Source organism: Bos indicus x Bos taurus, chromosome 24 (genome assembly GCF_003369695.1).
Source record: "Bos indicus x Bos taurus breed Angus x Brahman F1 hybrid chromosome 24, Bos_hybrid_MaternalHap_v2.0, whole genome shotgun sequence".
NCBI classification, from domain to species: Eukaryota; Metazoa; Chordata; class Mammalia; order Artiodactyla; family Bovidae; genus Bos; species Bos indicus x Bos taurus.
The window spans coordinates 35320778-35341274 of NC_040099.1; the positions used below are offsets into that span (position 1 = coordinate 35320778).

General features: G+C 37.8%; 2 protein-coding genes and 1 long non-coding RNA gene across 3 annotated transcripts in view; 1 reads left to right on the plus strand and 2 right to left on the minus strand.

Moving 5' to 3' along the window:
* USP14 (ubiquitin specific peptidase 14) overlaps positions 1 to 19241 on the plus strand; it is a 37468-nt gene extending 18227 nt beyond the window's left edge. Inside the window, exons 6-16 of the mRNA XM_027525787.1 lie at positions 3062 to 3120; positions 3695 to 3825; positions 4726 to 4806; positions 5177 to 5262; positions 5987 to 6101; positions 8545 to 8610; positions 8755 to 8847; positions 9780 to 9908; positions 14859 to 14919; positions 15280 to 15387; positions 16271 to 19241. Coding sequence (XP_027381588.1) covers positions 3062 to 3120; positions 3695 to 3825; positions 4726 to 4806; positions 5177 to 5262; positions 5987 to 6101; positions 8545 to 8610; positions 8755 to 8847; positions 9780 to 9908; positions 14859 to 14919; positions 15280 to 15387; positions 16271 to 16422 — 1081 coding nt within the window. The 3' untranslated portion in view covers positions 16423 to 19241. The remainder of the gene's footprint in view (positions 1 to 3061; positions 3121 to 3694; positions 3826 to 4725; positions 4807 to 5176; positions 5263 to 5986; positions 6102 to 8544; positions 8611 to 8754; positions 8848 to 9779; positions 9909 to 14858; positions 14920 to 15279; positions 15388 to 16270) is intronic.
* Positions 6152 to 8129, minus strand: LOC113882711. The gene is made up of 2 exons (XR_003508427.1): positions 7866 to 8129; positions 6152 to 6452 (listed from the first exon to the last, which is right to left on the minus strand). It is a non-coding gene; the product is annotated as an uncharacterized LOC113882711 (long non-coding RNA).
* Positions 18943 to 20497, minus strand: part of THOC1 (THO complex 1) — a 37245-nt gene continuing 35690 nt past the window's right edge. Inside the window, exons 20-21 of the mRNA XM_027525786.1 lie at positions 20013 to 20088; positions 18943 to 19533 (exon numbers count right to left, since the gene is read on the minus strand). Of these exons, the coding sequence (XP_027381587.1) occupies positions 19238 to 19533; positions 20013 to 20088 (372 nt within the window). The 3' untranslated portion in view covers positions 18943 to 19237. The remainder of the gene's footprint in view (positions 19534 to 20012; positions 20089 to 20497) is intronic.

Sequence of the window (20497 nt, forward strand, 5' to 3'; positions counted from 1 at the left end):
GACTCACGTCCATTGAGTCAGTGATGCCATCCAGCCATCTCATCCTCTGTCCTCCCCTTCTCCTCCTGCCCCCAATCCCTCCCAGCATCAGAGTCTTTTCCAATGAGTCAACTCTTCGCATGAGGTGGCCAAAGTACTGGAGTTTCAGCTTCAGCATCATTCCCTCCAAAGAAATCCCAGGGCTGATCTCCTTCAGAATGGACTGGTTGGATCTCCTTGCAGTCCAGGGGACTCTCAAGAGTCTTCTCCAACACCACAGTTCAAAAGCATCAATTCTTCTGCACTCAGCCTTCTTCACAGTCCAACTCTCACATCCATACATGACCACAGGAAAAACCATAGCCTTGACTAGACGAACCTTTGTTGGCAAAGTAATATCTCTGCTTTTCAATATGCTATCTAGGTTGGTCATAACTTTCCTTCCAAGGAGTAAGCGTCTTTTAATTTCATGGCTGCAGTCACCATCTGCAGTGATTTTGGAGCCCCCCAAAATAAAGTCTGACACTGTTTCCACTGTTTCCCCATCTATTTCCCATGAAGTGCTGGGACCGGATGCCATGATCTTCGTTTTCTGAATATTGAGCTTTAAGCCAGCTTTCTCACTCTTCACTTTCACTTTCATCAAGAGGCTTTTTAGTTCTTCTTCACTTTCTGCCATAAGGGTTGTGTCATCTGCATATCTGAGGTTATTGATATTTCTCCCGGCAGTCTTGATTCTAGCTTGTGTTTCTTCCAGTCCAGCGTTTCTCATGATGTACTCTGCATAGAAGTTAAATAAGCAGGGTGATAATATATAGCCTTGACAAACTCCTTTTACTATTTGGAACCAGTCTGTTATTCCATGTCCAGTTCTAACTGTTGCTTCCTGACTTACATACATGTTTCTCAAGAGGCAGGTCAGGTGGTCTGATATTCCCATCTCTTTCAGAGTTTTCCACAGTTTATTGTGATCCACACAGTCAAAGGCTTTGGCATATTCAATAAAGAAGAAATAAATGTTTTTCTGCAACGCTCTTGGTTTCTCCATGATCCAGCGGATATTGGCAATTTGATCTCTGGTTCCTCTGCCTTTTCTAAAACCAGCTTGAACATCAGGAAGTTCACGGTTCACATATTGCTGAAGCCTGGCTTGGAGAATTTTGAGCATTACTTTACTAGCATGTGAGATGAGTGCAACTGTGTGGTAGTTTGAGCATTCTTTGGCATTGCCTTTCTTTGGGATTGGAATGAAAACTAACCTTTTCCAATCCTGTGGCCACTGCTGAGTTTTCCAAATTTGCTGGCATATTGAGTGCAGCACTTTCACAGCATCATCTTTCAGGATTTGAAATAGCACAACTGGAATTCCATCACCTCCACTATCTTTGTTCGTAGTGATGCTTTCTAAGGCCCACTTGACTTCACATTCCAGGATGTCTGGCTCTAGGTCAGTGATCACACCATCGTGATTATCTGGGTCGTGAAGATCTTTTTTGTACAGTTCTTCTGTGTATTCTTGCCACCTCTTATTAATATCTTCTGCTTCGGTTAGGTCCATGCCATTTCTGTCCTTTATCGAGCCCATCTTTGCATGAAATGTCCCCTTGGTGTCTCTAATCTTCTTGTTACCCTGTAGCGAGATGTAAATTCATAACAGCAGCCCATTATGTAATGGCATGGTTCAGTGATGTCATGGGGTGCACTTGCTTTATGAGTACTTGATTTTCACTTCAGAAGTACCTTTTAAAAGTCCTAAAGTGTCTGCCAGGGAAACTGTTACGATTTTTAATTTTTTAATGAACGTATATAATTTAGGGGCCTTCCCTGGTGGCTAAAAGAATCTAGCAGTAAAAGAATCTGCCTGCTAATGCAGGAGACATGGGTTTGATTCCTGGGTCAGGAAGATCCCTTGGAGAAAGAAATGGCAACCTGCTCCAGTATTCTTGCCTGGAGAATTGAATCCCATGGAAAGAGGAGCCTGGTGGGCTTATAGTCCATGGGGTTGCAAAGAGTTGGACACAACTGAGTAACTAACACTTTCACTCTCATGGATTATTGTATATTAAAAAAATTAAGAATATTTTAGTTGTAGGAGTTTCCAAAAGATCTAAACAAACAAGTGAAAAAAAACAAGACTCTTCAATTGAATATAATTTAACATTTTCTGTGACCTCTTTCATTCACTTATATAAGCACAGAGTTTTGTTTTAATTGAAATATAATTTATATCTAGTGAAAGGTATGCATCTTAAGTGTTGGATGTGAGCAATTTTGATAAATTCTCTATGACTCATTTTACAGTCAAGTTAATGGAACATTGTTATCATCTCAGGTTGGTGTGGTGGTGTACTTTTCCTGGTCAGCTGCTCAGCTCTTTCCCGTTGCCCGGTGTTTAATATTATCTGAATGATACTTTCTGATCCTTTGTCATAAAATATTTGTTTAAGTAGATATGGTGATTTGAATATTTCCGTGGGTGACCAGTCCTTTGTACTGCTGTAAATTAACTGAGATTCATAAAAATGAATTTAGAAATCAGAAACTCCTCGAATAGAGGAGCCTGATAGGCTACCGTCCATAGGGTCACAGAGTTAGCGCATGCGTGTGCACACACACACACAGCTCATTTTATAGGTGAGGGAAATGACTAGAAATTTATTTTGCGTGTGTAAGAAATTAGTGCTGAATGTAGGCTTATTGATTTCCATTTAATGTTTTTGATCCAAAGCGTTTTTCTTCATTTATATAACAAATATAACAAAATTATATTTTGTTTTCTTTGTAATAATGGACATTAAATATGTACTTTCTTGTTATGCACAGTTTGTAGAAAATATTATAGATAAGTTAAGACGGGAAAGAATGTAAAGTAGGCTTTATTTACCTAAATTCTGCTTTTTCTTAGCAGTCCTTTTTGCCCATATAATTCTTAAAGGAACCAAGACTGGAAGAGAAGTAAAAATGGTGGGGACAGCTCAGGGAAACTTATAGTTGAGGGTGTCAGTGTCATAATGAGTCCTTTGAACTTGTTTCCTCCTGTCTGAGTTTCAGAATCTCTCTAACTCTGTCCTGCTGTTCATAGGTATGCAGGCGCCTTGAGAGCTTCAGGAGAGATGGCGTCCGCACAGTACATTACTGCAGGTCAGTATCTATATATTCTACCAAAAGCGTTTACTGAATACTTGCCTTTAAAATCAAAGAAGGCAAGTTAGTTTTAAAAGTGTTCAGGAAGTATGTTTAAGGATTTAAACATATTTCAGATTGCAGTATTCAGGAGTTCAGTACAAGGCAACCAAGTATAGGCTTAAAGGGAGGAGCATTGGGAGTGGTTACCTGATGTCCTGATAATGGCTCATTTGTAGCAGTTAAGCCTGCCTGTTTGATTTCTGGGCAGAAGTTGTGTGTTCTCTGTACTGAATGAATATACACTGCTTTGTTAGGAAGGCAAAGGCTGTCAAGGATAGAGAGACTTAGAGCACCAGCCAGAAGTTGTTTTTTATAGCTAGTTATTGCATTATGAAGTCTTCTGATGAATTCTTTAAGATTTAAAAACAATTTTTTTTCTTATTAGGGATCCAGCAATTGCAAAAGGAGTAGATATACTTAAAAATAATTAATACGCAGTTCTTTATTAATTGAGAATTAGTTTACAGTAGCTTGTATTTATATTAACTATGTCACTATTTTACTAAGCAGGTATTTGCTTTGTTTTAAGCCCTTAGAGATTTGTTTGACTCCATGGATAAAACTTCTTCTAGTATTCCACCAATTATTCTACTGCAATTTTTGCACATGGCTTTTCCACAGTTTGCAGAGAAGGGTGAACAAGGACAGTATCTTCAGCAGGTAATCAGGGCAAGGTTCTGTGGTTTTCATTTTGTACGTGTAAAACTTAGGTGTCCTACACTGACTGACTAAGCTCTATTTGGAAATACAATGCCAGTCCCCTCTAGTTCACACCACCATTATCTCTTGCCTGGAGAGGTGCAGTAGTCTGGTATCTGACTGTCTTGCTTCTGCCCTCTGTGGTGCTTCTCTACATAGCCCCCCGAGTCCTTTAAAGAATGTAAGATTATGTTGGTTCCCTTGTTTTCTGTCTTGGTCCTAAACAGTCTACTGCCTGCCTGCCTGCCTTTCTGAGCTTGTCATGTACCACTGTTCCCCTTGCAGTTCTCTCCACATAAACCGGCTTCCTTGCTATTTAAAAAAAGAACTCTCCACATATCCTCTTTCTGTAGGGCCTTTGCTGTTTTTCCTTTGGCCGTCAGATAGGGATATGCCTTGCCTCCTCACCTCATTCAGGTCTCATGGGTCAAATGTCAAGGCATCAGAGAGGCTTTCCTTGACAGTCCTACTGAAATAGCACACTCCTCTTTCCCTAATCACTTCCTACTCCCATATTGCTTTTTTTTTCTTCATAGCCCTCTTTACTTGAATTTGTTCTATTTTGTTTATTTATGTTCCCCACTAGGACTTTTTTCTACTCTGTTGACTGCTATGTAGTCCTTGTATCTAGAATGGTGTTTAGCATAATGAGTTCACTAAACATCTCTTGAATGAATAAACAAACTATTCTGGAATGCTTCACTGTTTTGAAGGTCATAAAATATTTAATTTGGCTTAATATTTAAAACAAAACAACTTTCTTCCCCTTCCCTAAGGAAACAGTAATTATTTTGGAAGTACTTTGTAAATCAAACACTGTATCTGCCAGGATTACTTACTATGTCACTTTTTAAATTACAGGATGCTAATGAGTGTTGGGTACAAATGATGCGAGTATTACAGCAGAAATTGGAAGCTATAGAGGATGATACTGTTAAAGAGGTAATTGAAATATATTTGTGTAGGCTTTGAGTTTCATTCCATCCCACCCTAAAAGTCTTGAAATAAGTTCATCTTAATAGATAGACATGTCCTTGAATACTTGAGATAAATGAATCTGTAGTTGGAATTTGACAGCTTGCATTTGACGCTTGACTTCAGTGAACTATTTACTAAATTTAATCCTTGCGCTTACTGAGCATCTGTAGTTTTTTGGTAATATTTTTTGATCATTAGAAAGGTTTTGCAGACAGGGATTACATTTAAAAAAAACTTAAATATGTGTTACTAAACTGGATTGTGTGGGAGGTGATGTACATTAATATCCGTGTGAAGTAAAATTGGAATTTTTATTTCATCTGAATTTTTGCAGACAGATTCTTCATCTGCATCAGCAGTGACACCTTCTAAAAAGAAAAGTTTAATTGATCAGTTCTTTGGAGTTGAATTTGAGACGACGTATCCTTATGAGCCAAGATTCATATGGACTGTAATCATAACTTATTGAGTATGAATTGGTATAAATAGTATTGTTGACTGGATGGTGGGTGGGATATGAAGGAAAATTCTTTAGAGGTTTTTATGGTTTAAAAATATGGAAATTATATAACTGTATCTATTGAATGATATAAATTGCAGATGGATAAAAAAAAAATATGGAAATTAGGAATTTGAAAAAATACCCATTGGAGTGATCTTGAAGTTTAGATAAATGGACTCTTTAAGGAGGACATTCATTATTTTTTCCTAAGAATATCTTCAACAGAATGCTTCATTAATTCACCTCATAGAGAGTTAATTTTTAATTGTATGAAATGGGATATATCAGCAAAATTACATACATGAAATGGAAGCAATTAATAAAACATGAATTTAGGAGAGCAGCATTTTCTAGATCATGGGTAGATTTATCTTTGAGTTATTAAGACCATTTTAAGACTATATAAATACCAAGTTATTTGCTGAGAGTTTATCCTTTTTCACACATTCATTACTCCATATTGTTGGTAAGTGAATGAGCATTTTTAAGTATTGAAAATGCATCTCTGCTGGGAGACTAAAACGTTTTAAATACCAGTGAATGATGTTATTAATTTTAAAAGCATTGGGATAACTTATTTTGTTAGAGATTATATAGCAAATTGAACGGCTGTTGGTGTATTCCTTAACTTACTTTGCACAGCATGAAATGTACAGAATCTGAAGAAGAAGAAGTCACTAAAGGAAAGGAAAGTCAGCTTCAGCTTAGCTGTTTCATCAATCAAGAAGTCAAGTATCTTTTTACAGGACTTAAGTTGGTAAGGAAAATTACAGTTTATCCACATGGTTTGTGGATTCTTTTACTTGCAAATATACCTACTTGCTAACTTTTATTTATAACCCCAACATCAATACTCATGGTTCTTTCATGGTCACCTGTAGACATGTGCAAGGTGGCAAGAATTCTGAGATGTGTGAGTCACACTGTCTCACCTGAGGCCCTCTGCCTTCTTGTTTCAGTGGAAACTAGTGTGCTCCTTGCAGTAATTTCAGTGCCACGTTTCTTGAATTTTTGTGCTTCTTGTAGGTGATCTTGCTGTGGATAGTGGCCTTCTGGCATGCTGCTAAAGTGCCGTCTGGTGTTCTAAGCGCAGGAAGGTGGCGATGGCCTTAAGGAGAGAAAAAGTTGGTTAGATCAGCTTCATTCAGGGTTGAGTTACAGTGTACTTGGCTGTGAGTTCAGTGTTACTGCGTCAGCAGTGTGTGTTAAGGTGTCATTACACAGCAGAAAGACTCATAAAACAAGGCTGTATATTGATGGGTTGACAAAAATGTTATGACCAGAGGCTCGAAGGAGGCCTCAGGGGGCATTGTAATGAGGATATATTAATACTGGCGAGATAGACACTGGGATTGGCCCGTGCAGATGAGGGCCTGTAGACATTCTGCCATTGCAGTAGGATTGCAGTCGAGGCCCTAGAATTTAAGTGACTTTATTGGTTGGTGGCAAAGCCAGATCTAAAACTTGATTTTCTCACTATTCAGTTAGTTCTGTCTTCCCACTGCCATGCCGAAAAACCCACCCTAGTGGGCACATTGATAAAATAGAACAATTTTGCTTGCCTGTCATTTATTTGATAGTTTGGGGGAATATGTACATCTCTCAATTTTTTTTTTTAAACTTTGGCTGCACCGTGCAGCTTATGGGATCTTAGTTCTCCCACTAGGAATTGAACCCATGCCCCCTCGACAATGAAAGCTCAGAGTCCTAACCACTGGACCACCAGGGAATTCCTCAGTATTCCTAAGTATGTACATCTATTGAAGGATAGTCAGTGAATTGGGGCAAGTTTCATGGCATCAAAATGTTAATTAGAGAGTATGGGATAGAATATTTTGACAAGGACTTTCCAGGTTATTTTCTTAATAATTTTATAAAATTCAATGAAAGCTAAGTATACCTGGAATATCTTGATGATGGTGGATTGATGATAGTAATACATAGTTAACCTGATCAGTAAGCTCTAGTACATGGGGATGCAAAGAGTTGGACATAACTGAGCACTTTAAAAATTTTACAAAGTACCAGATACGCTTTCACATTTTCATGAGATGTTAACATTAATTGTCTTGGTATTTTTAGATGCTTTGTCATCATTGGTTTTATCCTTGAGTAATTTTGCTCCACATTTCTTTACCTCTTCATTGTTGAGTAAACTTGGTTAAATGTTAAAAACCTACTCCATAGTGATTCCTTTTGTAATGTGGGTAGTAATTTTTAAAAATCAAACCTGGAACAATTTTTATGCGAGTATAAGACGATTTTGCTGCTGTTGCTGCTTAGTCACTCAGTTGTGTCTGACTCTTTGCAACCATATGGACTGTAGCCTGTGAGGCTTCCCTGTCCATGGGATTTTCCAGGCAAGCATATGGCAGCGGGTTGCCAGTTCCTATTCCAGGGGATCTTCCTGACCCGGGGATCAAACGTGAGTCTCTGGCGTCTCTGCATTGGCAGGTGGATTCTTTACCACTGCCGCCAGCTGGGAAGCCCCCAACATGCTTACTGAACATAGACTATGTACCAAATAGTTCTCCAAGTTTTCTTCATGTGTTAACTCATGCAGTTCTGACACCAGCACTGCGACGAAGTGCTGTCACTACCAGTACAGATGATGCCCAGAGGGAGACCTGTGTTGCTCAGTGCCACCCAGGCTGTAAGGATGGAAAGGCGGACACTGGTTAGAAGATGCAAGGGCTGAAGGCTTTCCCACATCTATTAGATTAACAGGTTTTCTGTGTTGTGACTTTCTCAAATTTAACAATAATTGATTGGTTCTGGAAGGCTTAGCTACATAAAACATAAAGAACAAGAGTTATTTACATTCTCTTCCTTTTCCTCTAATACAAATATTCTGACGATCTGTAAATAGAAGAATACTATGAAAGGTTTCCTTATGTTGTATAAAACACAGTATAAAGTCTCAGAATCTGACCATTTGGATCATAAATTAAAAGACTCAAATATTTACATTCTGAAGAGTTCATGCAAGTAAAGACAAATTATTTTTATGCCTTTTAAGAACTAAACCATATCTAAAAGCCTTCTCACTTTGTCTTCATTCAGAGTATTTCTCAGGGGTATAAATCTGTTGATACACTATATGTTATCTCTTAAATAGTCCTAAGTTTTCAAAGAGTTAAAGATATAATTCTGTATTGCAGAAGACATTTTTTAATGTTTGGTCTTCTGTTCTTTTTTAGCGACTTCAGGAAGAAATCACCAAACAGTCTCCAACATTGCAAAGAAATGCTTTGTACATCAAATCTGTAAGTTTTGGAATCCAATTCCATTTAATCGAAAGGTTGCTGGTTAATTAATGTTACCCAGACTTTGTTTTTACCAAACTGAGGAATTAGAAACTTGTGTGGCGTTTGCCTGTTATAGAATTTCTTTACATTTTCTCTCCTCAGTCAAAGATCAGCCGGTTACCTGCTTACTTAACTATTCAGATGGTTCGATTTTTTTACAAAGAGAAGGAATCTGTGAATGCTAAAGTTCTTAAGGTTAGTAATAAATTTACTGTAATAATTATAATTTTTTGAAGGTAATTCCTTATTTACAGTAGATTTCTTTATTCTTTTAGAACTCACTTCAAAATACTATACAGAAGTTACTAACATTAGATAAGTGGTTATTAATCAGGAATATATATTGGAATTGTCTGTTTTCCCTTTTCTTTTAACGTACGCATGCCTCCCCTTCAGCCCTGTCCAAGCATCTGATTAAGGGGGGCCTCGGGTCTTAGATTTTTCAAGAGTCCCAGGTAATTCTGATGGATGCCCTCCTGTCCCCAGTAGTACCACTAAACCAGATCCTCAGTTGCAGAGATACCGGTAGGTTTGGGGACAGGAGTGGGCTAAGCGGTAGTGTAACACACTGTCATCTGTGTGATTCCTTTCTTCCAGGTGAAGGGAAAGTGTTAAATTACTGGTGCCCAAAGAATAATCATTTGATGTCAGAGCCAGCCTTAGGATTTGTCCGTTTCATTGAACTGTAGCTCTGCAGTGTATCCATAGAGTCTCTGATCCTTTGGGAAGGGGTATATAATTCTAACCTCTTGAGCTGAATTTCATTAATACATTTTCAGATATACTTAGGTTTGTACAAGCAGGTTAAATGTAGTTGAAGTAATCTGCTAGTTTAGTTTTTCTGAAATGCTTCATTTGTTGTTTAAAATTTTGGTAGCTCCTCTGTAGTTAGTTTGATAAGGGTTAAAATGTTGACAGAAAAGTTGAAAAGAATTTTTGTCTTAAAATTAGGGCCAGATTGAAAATAAGCACTATAGTTTCAACTGCATGGGTCTCCACATGATTTTTATAGGTCTTATTTTCAGCTTTATTTGACTATGAAAGCAGTAATGTAAAAGTGTGGTAAATATTTTGAGTAACTACCTTTTTAATTCTGTTTGCACTTTTTATTTTTGGTTTGTATATAGGATGTGAAATTTCCTCTTATGTTGGATGTGTATGAACTATGTACACCAGAACTTCAAGAGAAAATGGTTTCTTTTCGATCAAAATTCAAGGATCTAGAGGATAAAAAAGTAAATCAGCAGCCAAAGACAGTAAGTTCTTATTGTTCATTTTCTGACCTTAACATGTTTATCTTTACTCTGTGTTCAGTATTCACTTTATATTGTTAATCTGTTAGTACTAATGGGTGAATCTGTATTTGGCATATATACAAATCCTACATGTATTGGTGAAGCCCTTAAAGTTTTAGATATATTTTAGCATAAGGAAAAGGACTCTAGCTATGCTGAATGGGTCCTTTATGATAGAATGAACATAATATTTCCTTTTCCCCTAAAATTTGCAGCTTATATTCTTTTAAAGTTTATTTCCTCAAAGCATTTCACATAACATCTTGCCTTGTAAAATTTAGTGTATTTTATTATTTTCCTTGTAAGACATAACGTTATCTTCATTTCTTAAAATGGATTGGTGTCACAGAATATTGCTTCCTTTATGCCCACTGTGACAACTAAAGTTGTATCTTTTAATAAGTGCTAATGGTATGCCTGTAACTGTTAAAATTATAACCTTGGCAACTTTATATTTAATAAATTGTATATTTTAAATTCAGAGAAGGCACAGCTGAATTACATGTTTTCTTGAAAAGGAAAAAGATATTTCCTGGTAACTAGGAATATTTCCAGTGTGATATTATATACCAAATTTTAAAATTAAATTCTTCTGCAGGTTTTGTGTGTCTGTTAAAAGGAATTTTTAAAATTAAACTTCGAGATAATTGTAGAATCACATGCAGTTGTAAGAAATAATAGAGTTCCTCGTTTCTCCTAGTGGTAACAGCTTGCAAAACTGTAATATAATGTCGTAGCTGGAATATTGACATTGATACGGTCTAGGTGCAGTACGTTTTTCTCATCACAAAGATCTCTCTCGCTGCCCCTTTGTAGCCAAGTCCACTTTCCGCTACCCCCTTCATTCTTATCAGCAATGTCTGCCAATCTGTTTTCTTTGAATTCTTGCCAGAATCTGGTAGTGTCACTATTATTTTAGCCGTTTGTGTAGGTTTGCTTGATGTGGCCTGAAGGCTAATGATGTTGAGCACGTCTTCATGTGTTTCTTTGGCATCTATGTGCCCTCTTTGATGTCTCTTCATATTTTCTGTGTGTGTATGTGTTAGTTGCTCAGTTGTGTCCAACTCTTTGTGACCCTATGAACTGTAGCCCACCAGGCTCCTCTGTCCATGGAATTCTCCAGGCAAGAACACTGGAATGGGTTGCCAGTCCCTTCTCTAGGGGAATCTTCTTGACCCAGGGGTTGAACCCAGGTCTCCTGAATTGCAGGCAGATTCTTTATAATCTGAGCCACCAGGAAAACCCCTTGTTTTTCTACCCACTTGCCATTCGGTCTTTTACTCTTGAATTTTGGGAGTTCTTTATATTCTAATACTAATCCTATGTCAGATACATGGTTTCTGAATATTTTCTCCCAGCCTGTAGCTTCGTCTTTTCATCCTATTAACAGGGTCTTTTGAAGAGGAAAATTTAAAAAATTTTGTTATAATTCAACCTGTTTTTTTCTTCAGTTACTCTTGCTTTTAGTGTTATATCTAAGAAACCATTACCTAGTCACAGGCCATGGAAGGTTATGTTTTCTTCTAAGGTTTTCATAGTTCCTCCATTTAGGCTTTTTGATTCATTCTGGGTTAATTTTTGTATGTGAGATGAGGTACAGGTCCAGATCCTATTGCATGTGAACATTCAGTTGTCCCAGCACTACTTGTTGAAAAGACTATTCTCTTCCCATTGAAAGGTCTTTGCACCCTTGTAGTGAACCAGTTGACTATAGATGTGAGTGTATTTCTGGACCCTCAGTTTTTTTCTGTTGGTATGTCTGTCCTTAGGCTGATACTGCAGTCTTTTTTTTTTTTTAATGATTTTATTTAGCTTTGACTGTGCTCTTTGTTGCTCCCTGGACTTTTCTTTAGTTGTGGCGAGTGGGAGCTGCTCTCCCGTTGTGGTGTCCAGGCTTCTCATTGCAGTGGCTTCTTTCGTTGCAGAGCACGTGGGCTCAGAGTTGCAGCTCAAGGGCTCCGTAGTTACATTGAATGGACTTAGTTGCTTAGCGTCATGTGGGATCTTCCCAGATCAGAGATTGAACCCATGTGCCCTGTGCTGCCAGGCGAATTCTTTACCACTGAGCCACCAGGGAAGCCCAGTACTACAGTCTTGATTACTGTGGTTTTGTAGTAAGGATTATAGCAAAGTACGAAACTTCCAACTTTGTTCTTCAACATTGTTTTGACATTTTTGAGTCCCTTTTATTTCCATACCTATTTTAGGATGAGCTTGTCCATTTCTTCAAAAACAGCTGGAATTTTGATAGAGATTGCATTGAATCTGTAGATCGATTTGGGGAGTATTTCCATTTTAATAGTATTAAGCTTTAAAATCCATGAATTTACTATGTCTTTTGATTTATGTAAGTCATTAAGTTTTTCAACAGTTTAATAATTTTCAGTGTACATTTCTTGTACTTTAAATTTATTTGTAGCTATTTTGTTATTTTTGATGTCTTTGTAAATGACATACTTTTTCTAATTTCATTTTTGCATTCATTATAATTGATTTTTGTATATTGGTCTTTATCTACTTTGTTGAAACAGTTTATTCATTTTTTTTTCCTCTTATTTTTTTGAGAGATTGTATAGAATTGATGTTGTCTCTTAAACGTTTGGTAGAATTGTCTTGGACTGATAATCTTAGCCTGGAGAGTTCTTTTTCAGGAGTTTTTAAATTAAAAATTCAACTTTAGTTATGGGCTATACAAATAATTTATATCATATTTGGTTTGTGGAATTGTCCATTTCATCTAGTCAGTTTTACATGTGTAGAGCTGTTCCTGTTATTCAGGTGTTTGCAGGGTGTAAGTGGTACCCTGTTACATTCCTGCTATTGGTAATTTGTGTCTTTTTTTCCTTTTGTCAGTCTTCCTAGAGGATTGTGTTTTTTGTTCTTTTCAAAGAATTAGCATGTTGGTTTTTTTTTTTCCTGTTTTTCTGCATCTAATTTGATTGATTTCCACTTTTATTATTTCCTTTCTTCTTCTTGCTTTGGGTTTATTTTCCTTCTCTTTTCTAGGTCCTTAAGTTGTGGGAACTTGGATTTTTATTTCAGACTTCCTGTTTTCAAATATTAGTGGTGTAAATTTCCCTCCTGGCAGTGCTTTCAGATTGTGTCCTACAAATTGTTGTACTGCATTTCTATTTTCATTATGTTCCTTGTATTTTTAATAAATTTCCCTTGAGACTTCCCTTTGACCTTGGGTCATTCAGAAGTGTCTTGTTCAGTTTACATGTGTTTGGAAAATTTCCTGTTACTTTTTACCGATTCTGGTTTGAGTCCATTGTGAGAAAACACATGTGGGTGATTTAAATTCCTTTAAGTTGTTGGGGTTTGCTTTGTGGCTCAGGATGTGATCTGTCTTCGTATCTATTCCCTGGGCACTTGAAAAGAACATATACTTTACTGTTGTTGAGGGAAGTTATTTTGTGGTGTTGATTAGGTCCAGTTGGTTGATGGTGGTGCTGGATTTCCTGTACCCTCGCTGTCTTCTGTCTAGTTGTTCGTCAGTTGAGGAGCGGTGAAGTCTTCAAGGAAAGTTGTGGGTTTGTATGTGTCACCGTTCGGTTCTGTTAGCTTTGGCTTTTCACTTTTTTTCTTTTGGCTTTTTTTCTTTGGCTTTTCACAGTTTTCTAACTGTTATTTGGTGTGTACACGCTTAGGGTGGCTGTCTTGGTGGAATGGTTCTTTTATTATGTAGTGTGTCCCTCTCTGTTCTTGGTAATTCTCTTTGTTTTCAAGTCTACTTTGTTTGACGTTAATTTTTCCATTTCTTTTAGTATTTGCATGATACATCTTTTTCCATTCTTTTACTTTAAATTTGCCCTTATTATATTTGAAGGTGGTTTCCTATATTTTGCCTTCTGTTCTTTCTCTTTTTTCCGTACTGTCAGTTACGTGAACATTTTTTAGAATTCTAATTTGGTTTACATATCATGTTTTTCTAATGTATTTCCTTGTGTAGCTTTTTTTGTAGTTGCTCTAGGAGTTTAATAACTATATAAAGGCGTGGTTGACCTAACTGCCTTTTTGTTGTAAGATTCTTTGGCTTCTTGTCACTTTAGCTGGCACTGTCTGCATTATCATAGATTTTAAAGAACTTTGTGTCCGTATGCCTAAGTAAGTTTGTATTACATGCTGGAATGGGTTGAGGCAAGGGAGTTCCCACCAAAGATTCTTGTCTAAAGTTGTGAATCTTTTTAATTGCTGAATTAAATAGTTCATTTGGACTGAAGTGGCAGGTGGCCATGGCTTAGTAGATTTAATATAAGTTGCTGTAATTCTACTTCTGTTTTTGTGAGGCAGCTCTTTCTCCTCACCTACATGGTTTGATAGTGTGGGCAAAGCGGCAGAATTGACTTTCTTTCTTTCTACCCTGGACGGTGTTTGTCTGGACTCTCTTCACTGATGTGCCCTTGGTTTAGTGGTTTGTAGTTGGTCCTGTAATCAGGATCTGCTGCTATACCTATGAGATTGTATAATGTTCAAAAGTAGGACTTTGGGATTTACAGTTTTATGTTAACTGTTGTTGCTGTCGTGTCCGACTCTTTGTGACCCCGTGGACCGCAGTGTGCCAGGCTTCCCTGTCCTGCACCATCTCCCAGAGCTTGCTCAAACCCATCCATTGAGTTCGTGAGGCTCTCCAGCTGTCTCGCCCTCTGTCATCCCCTTCTCCTTCTGCCTTCAATCTTTCCCAGCATCAGTGTCTTTTCTAATGGGTCAGCTCTTCAGATCAGGTGGCCAAAATATTGTTAATTATAGTTACATCATTTTAGCACTGTGTAAGGGAGATCATATTTTTCCTTTGTTTTGCCTTGGTGATTTGTATTATAGATAATAAATGTTTGTGGAGATATATACTTTAAGAGAATATAAATTTTAATTCCAGTACCATGCAAATTAAAAAAAATTTTTTTCCCTCAGGGTGACAAAGACAGTAGTCCCCAAAAAGAAGTTAAGTATGAGCCCTTTTCTTTTGCTGATGGTGAGTGAAATCTTCATTTCAACTGAGTTTTACTGTGTGTAGGCTTTTAAAAAAAAATTTACTGTCTTGCCACATAATCTCTGTTTCCAATACCAAGCTTAAAAATAGTTGTGTTTCTTAAAGTATAATTTACCTTAATATGAGATAGTAAAAAAATCACTTTTCAGTGAATATATGTTCTGTAAATGATAGCATACTTATCTTTCGTGAAGCTTTAAGTGCACCATAGTCTCTTAACTGGATTTTAATAATAAGGTAGTATTCTGTAGGCTAAACTTAAGTTGTTCTTCCTTGTCACGTAACTTGAGAAAGCACATATCTGTTCATATCTAATATTAGTGGATTTATGTCTTTCTTTAGACATTGGCTCCAATAATTGCGGATACTATGATTTACAAGCAGTGCTAACGCATCAGGGAAGGTCTAGCTCTTCAGGCCATTATGTATCATGGGTGAAAAGGAAACAAGGTAAAGATTCTGGTTTGTTTTTTTTTTCCCCCAAATTGTTGCATACTGTTTTGACAAGTTTAAATTTTTTAGCACATTTATTCTGAAAACTTTTTGATCTCAGAACCTCTTTTACATTCTTTAATTATTGAGGATTCCAAAGAACTTTTCTTTATGAGAATTGTATCTTTAATATATTTACTAAAATAGAAAACCAAGAAATTCATTTTAGACTGACATTAATGAAATCATTACATATTAACATAATTTTTTTACAGATTAGTTGTTTAAAAAATATATTATGTTTCACCCCGCTGGGTCTTTGTTGCTGTTCAGGCAGGCTTCTTGTTTGGTGGCTTCAGACAGGCTGTAGAGCACATGGGCATAGTTGCCCCACAGCACGTGGAATCTCCCCTAACTAGGGATCAAACCCATGCTCCCTGCATTGGCAGGCAGATTCGTAACCACTGGACCACCAGGGAAGTCCAAGTAACATTTTAAAAATAACAATCTTTTCCAAAACAAAAATATTTAATGGCGTTGATTTACATTTTTGTGAGTTTGTTAGGTTGAACAGGAGGCAGCTGGATTCTCCTGCTTCTGCATTCTGTCTGCTGCAGCTTTATCACGCACTGTGTAACCTCTGGAGAGTTCCAAAGCACTCTTCAGAGAATGGTGGGGGTGGGGAGGCAGATGCTTTAGAAATGTTATGAAAATAATTGTAATCTTCATGGAAACCCTGAAAAGATCTTGAATGTGTGTAGTCCCTGGACCGCACTTTGAGAACTGTTGGTATGGCAGATGGAATACTACTGTGCCTAAAACTCCTCAGTACCTTTTTTGCAACGGAACTCTGAAAAAATCGTCTATGAGATAAATTTTGTGTTTCTGTCTCACACTTTAGATGAATGGATCAAGTTTGATGATGATAAGGTCAGCATTGTAACACCAGAGGATATCTTACGACTTTCCGGTGGTGGAGACTGGCACATAGCTTATGTTCTACTCTACGGGCCTCGCAGAGTGGAAATAATGGAAGAGGAAAGTGAACAGTAATCTTCATTTTAGCTATTTATGCTTAGGTGTGAAATAAATGTTATTTGTTGATCATTTCTATAACCCAGAGCTTTGGAGGAAGATTAGTTTAGGTGGTTTTATGTGTTTCCCCTCATGTGGAACAAGAGAGGGCAGAAGCAGACCACTCTGTGTTATCAACCTAAGAAATTACAGAAAAGAGAAAATTGCCTTTGGACTGTGCTGCCCTGTGTAAAGGTGGCAGGAAGAACTTTTTAAAAAGCTTATTGCTTGGATTAATTTTTAAAAATTATGAGTTGAAATGCCTTTCAACCATTATTACCTTCTGTGATAATTTTTCTGTCTTTTTCAGCCCAAGATTCAGCAATCAGATGTTTATTGCACACCTATTACTCTATTATTTGTTGTTCTTGCATGGTTCAAACCACCAGTGATCCAATAGCTGCCCATCCTTTGCCTTATCTAACACAAATGTTGCCAGGAAGGTGGAAGGAAGTAAGTTTGATCTCATTGTGTAACTCAGTGCTGCGTCCCCACCCCCATGCAAACATGGGTACAATCAAGTATTTGTCCAGCCTGACTGTTGCTGGCTTTTCATGACTTTAAAATAAATTGTGATCAAATAATAGTACATTTGATTATACATTTGTTACTGTGTCTGATGTACTATGGTTTGTACATTGAACTTTGCTATGGTTTTGTAGTAATGAACCTTAAAATGTTGACAAGCTCCAGTTGCTTATTTTTAGAAAATGAGGATATTTAATAAAAAAAGAAAAAAGAGGGACTAACAGCTTTTGACCTCAAGTCTTTTGTCTGTTGGAGCTTGGCTGAAGTTCAGATATGTTTAATACTATTATAGTTTCTGCAGATGGTTAATTATGCTCTCAAGCATCTATCTGAAAATAGTATCTTCTTCACCTGCTAGCCTAATACTGTTTAAAAAGAAACACAAAGTTGTGATTGGATAATGAATGCAACCATGTTTATCAGATCTGTTCTTTGGCTCAGTTGGGTGTTTGGTTCTACTCTGTCAACTCCCAACTTCATGTCTATCTCAAAATTTAATACCAGTGATTTTTAGGAGAAATATCAAGAGTATGAGATACTGCAGTATATGGTAGATTTTAATACCCTCAAAATCATTTTTGTTTTATTGTGAGTGAAAGAATAGGATATCAGCTAACTGTCTTATTTTCTGAGTTAGATATTTATAATAAAGTTGTAGGGATTATCATGAAATCTCTATCTTTGCTTATGCTGTTTTAAAAGGCTCTACAGAGCACAGCAGTGACAAAAAAATGGCCATTTTCCTTTCAAGTTTGAACAATGTAATATAATCTAAGAATAAGCATTTCAGGGAAACTTACCTGTAAATAGCTTCTTCAGCTAAGCTTTAATACTGGCAGTCAGTCCTCCTTTTGCCTTGGAGAGAGTGCAGAACAGGAAAGGGAGGACGAGATCGTGCGAACTGTAGTGGTTCTTTTATCTATTGGTATGATGCTTGTGAAGTGTGAACTTTTTTATTCACTGTCTTATTTTGTTCTGAACAATTCTGAGGACAAAAATTTAGCAATTAGGATCCAGATTTTATGATTTGGAGGATGCTGTAGCTACTAGGTCAGGTTGGATTAGAACAAAGTTATAGGAGCCTTTGTGGGATTAGCATTTTAAATTGTAATCTCTTAACTGTCATTATGAAAAACTTGACTTCATTTTATTTGATCCAAAAAAGCATTATTCCAAAGATTTCTTGAAATGTAAGAAATTGGACTTTTATTAGTGTCTTTTAAACTGTTAAAGACTATTTTGCCTCACGTATAAGATCTTTGAAAAGGAGAATAAGGAAAAAAACCTTATGATTGTTGTGATTCCTGAGCGTGCCTTACGGGCTGTGCCCTGCCCCGCCCTGAGGCCCTTTTGATACCAGAGCTGTGCTGGAGCACTGCTGGACTGGCCAGCAAGGGAAGGCCCAGCAGGAACACTTACAGCGTGACAGGCGCCCAGACCGCCCTCAGCATTTAAAACAGCGACGACCCAATCACAGGGCCTGAAGGGTAAGCTTATGTGGGAAGGGGAGAAGTGCGATCCGGTCCAGCCGTCGCTCCCCAGTGCTGTGCTGTGCGTAGGGTGCTTTCACACACATCTCACTGGAACTTCACAGCAATCCCTGAGGTACGTAGCCCTGTTTTAAGTGACTTGAGACGTAAGTTCTGTAAGGCTAAGAGAATTAGGTTTTATACTTCACCCCTTTTCTTTTAAGGTTGGGGGTTGGCACATTTTTCTGTAGTGGGCCAGATATTTTGATATGTTTTAAGCTTTGTAGACCATAAGTCTTTGTTGCAACCATGTACCTTTGTAGCATGAAAGGAGCCCATAGGTAGGGAGGACTTAAGGATCAGTGTGGCTGTGCCATAAACACTTTACTTATAGAAAGAGGTGGCAGATGGACCACTGTTTGCTGATCCTCTGCTTTAAAGCATATCTGAGACTAGAGCAGTCATGCAGATTCAGAAAGTATTATTGTGGGATTCTCAGTGAGTTAAATTCTGTAACTTCATGGCATGCAAGAAACACCATGCCCCTAAACATTGCTAACTGACTTACACATATATAATTAACAAAAATATTCTGGCCATTTCCCCAACTTCTCCCCCTAAACCCTGAGGTCAGTCATCAAGAGCCAATATGCATTCTGTTGTTCGTGGAGCACCAGCCAACTGTACAACTGTTATAAAAATGTTTATTGTTTACCAAAACCAGTGGACCTCTTATCAAATGCTGCTTGGTAACAAAACCTTATCACAGTTTTAATAATAATAATAAAAGAACAAAGCTAACTGTTTGTCTCATTGTCATTAGTTAGACTTTCTGCAAGGTCACTTAGCCCAGACTTGTTGAGCGCGTTGATCAGGTTCTCGGGCGTTGCGTGCACTCCCTCCTGGTCCTGCCAGGCCACAAGCAGCTGTTTGGCTCTCATCTTCATGTCTTCGCTGTCGCACTCGATCTGTCTAATTTCTGAGTCTTTCATTTCCAAGTAAGGAGCCAGGACCTTCCACTGTTCACCCAGTTTGTTGGCAAATACCTCTATTTGGTCCCCTGTTACAGGTTTGTCTCGCCGAACATCAGGACCTAGAAAACACAGGGAAGGTAATTACGAACCGAGTGCGAGGACACGTACGAGTCAAAGCCCGTAATGGGACACGGGGCCACTGGGACTTCAGGAAGCTTTATTTTAAAAGTAAAACAGTTCCTTTTTGTATTTCCCCTGGTTCAATTCTTATGATCATTAGGGATGTAAAACTAAAGCTGTTCCCTGTGTTATAATCATGAAGGCTTTGCCTGAAACCAGCGGCCCCCAATCTGAACCCCAAAAATTAAGAGGTATGAGGTGCATTCAAATGTAAGTGCTCCCCTTCCCAACACTTTATATTACTGTATAAAATGCACTATTGGAAAAGTTGTCAAGCAGTGCTTTAGATTCCTCACTATAAGAAACAGAGCTGAGATAAACAGTAGAAGTTGAGAAGTAGATCAAATAACGTACCTCTCAACAAAGAACCCCAATCTTTTCCAATTTTGTAAAATAGCCAAGAAAATTCAATTCTTACTTTCATTTTCCTTCAGTAAAGCATCATTATCTTCCTCATCTTCATCCTCACCTGTTTTTATTTCTTCAGAAGGAGGCTACAATGAGTAAAAGGAATGTCTTAGGGTGCCAACTTCTAAAATCAGAGAAGTACGGGTAGTTTTGATCTTAAATAAGAGATTCTAGTTATGGGGCCCAGAACTTCCCCCCAAGAATGTTAAACATGAACGTCAGGTAAGGATCACAGTGGGACAGTGTTAACCTGGAGAAGGAAGGACGGGGACAACCAGAGGTTGGAAGGACCCCCTTCACCCCAGCCTGGGACGCAGGGAGCCACTAGGAAGCCTGCTGCGATGACTTGCACGTGCCCAGCACATACATGGTAACGACAATCTAGGGCAGATCAGGGACCAGCCATGTGCTTAACAACATGCTTCGAGTAACTGTTTGGTTGTTTGCATACAGTATAGTTATTACCATATTGTATTAAAAAGAGAACAGAGTAGG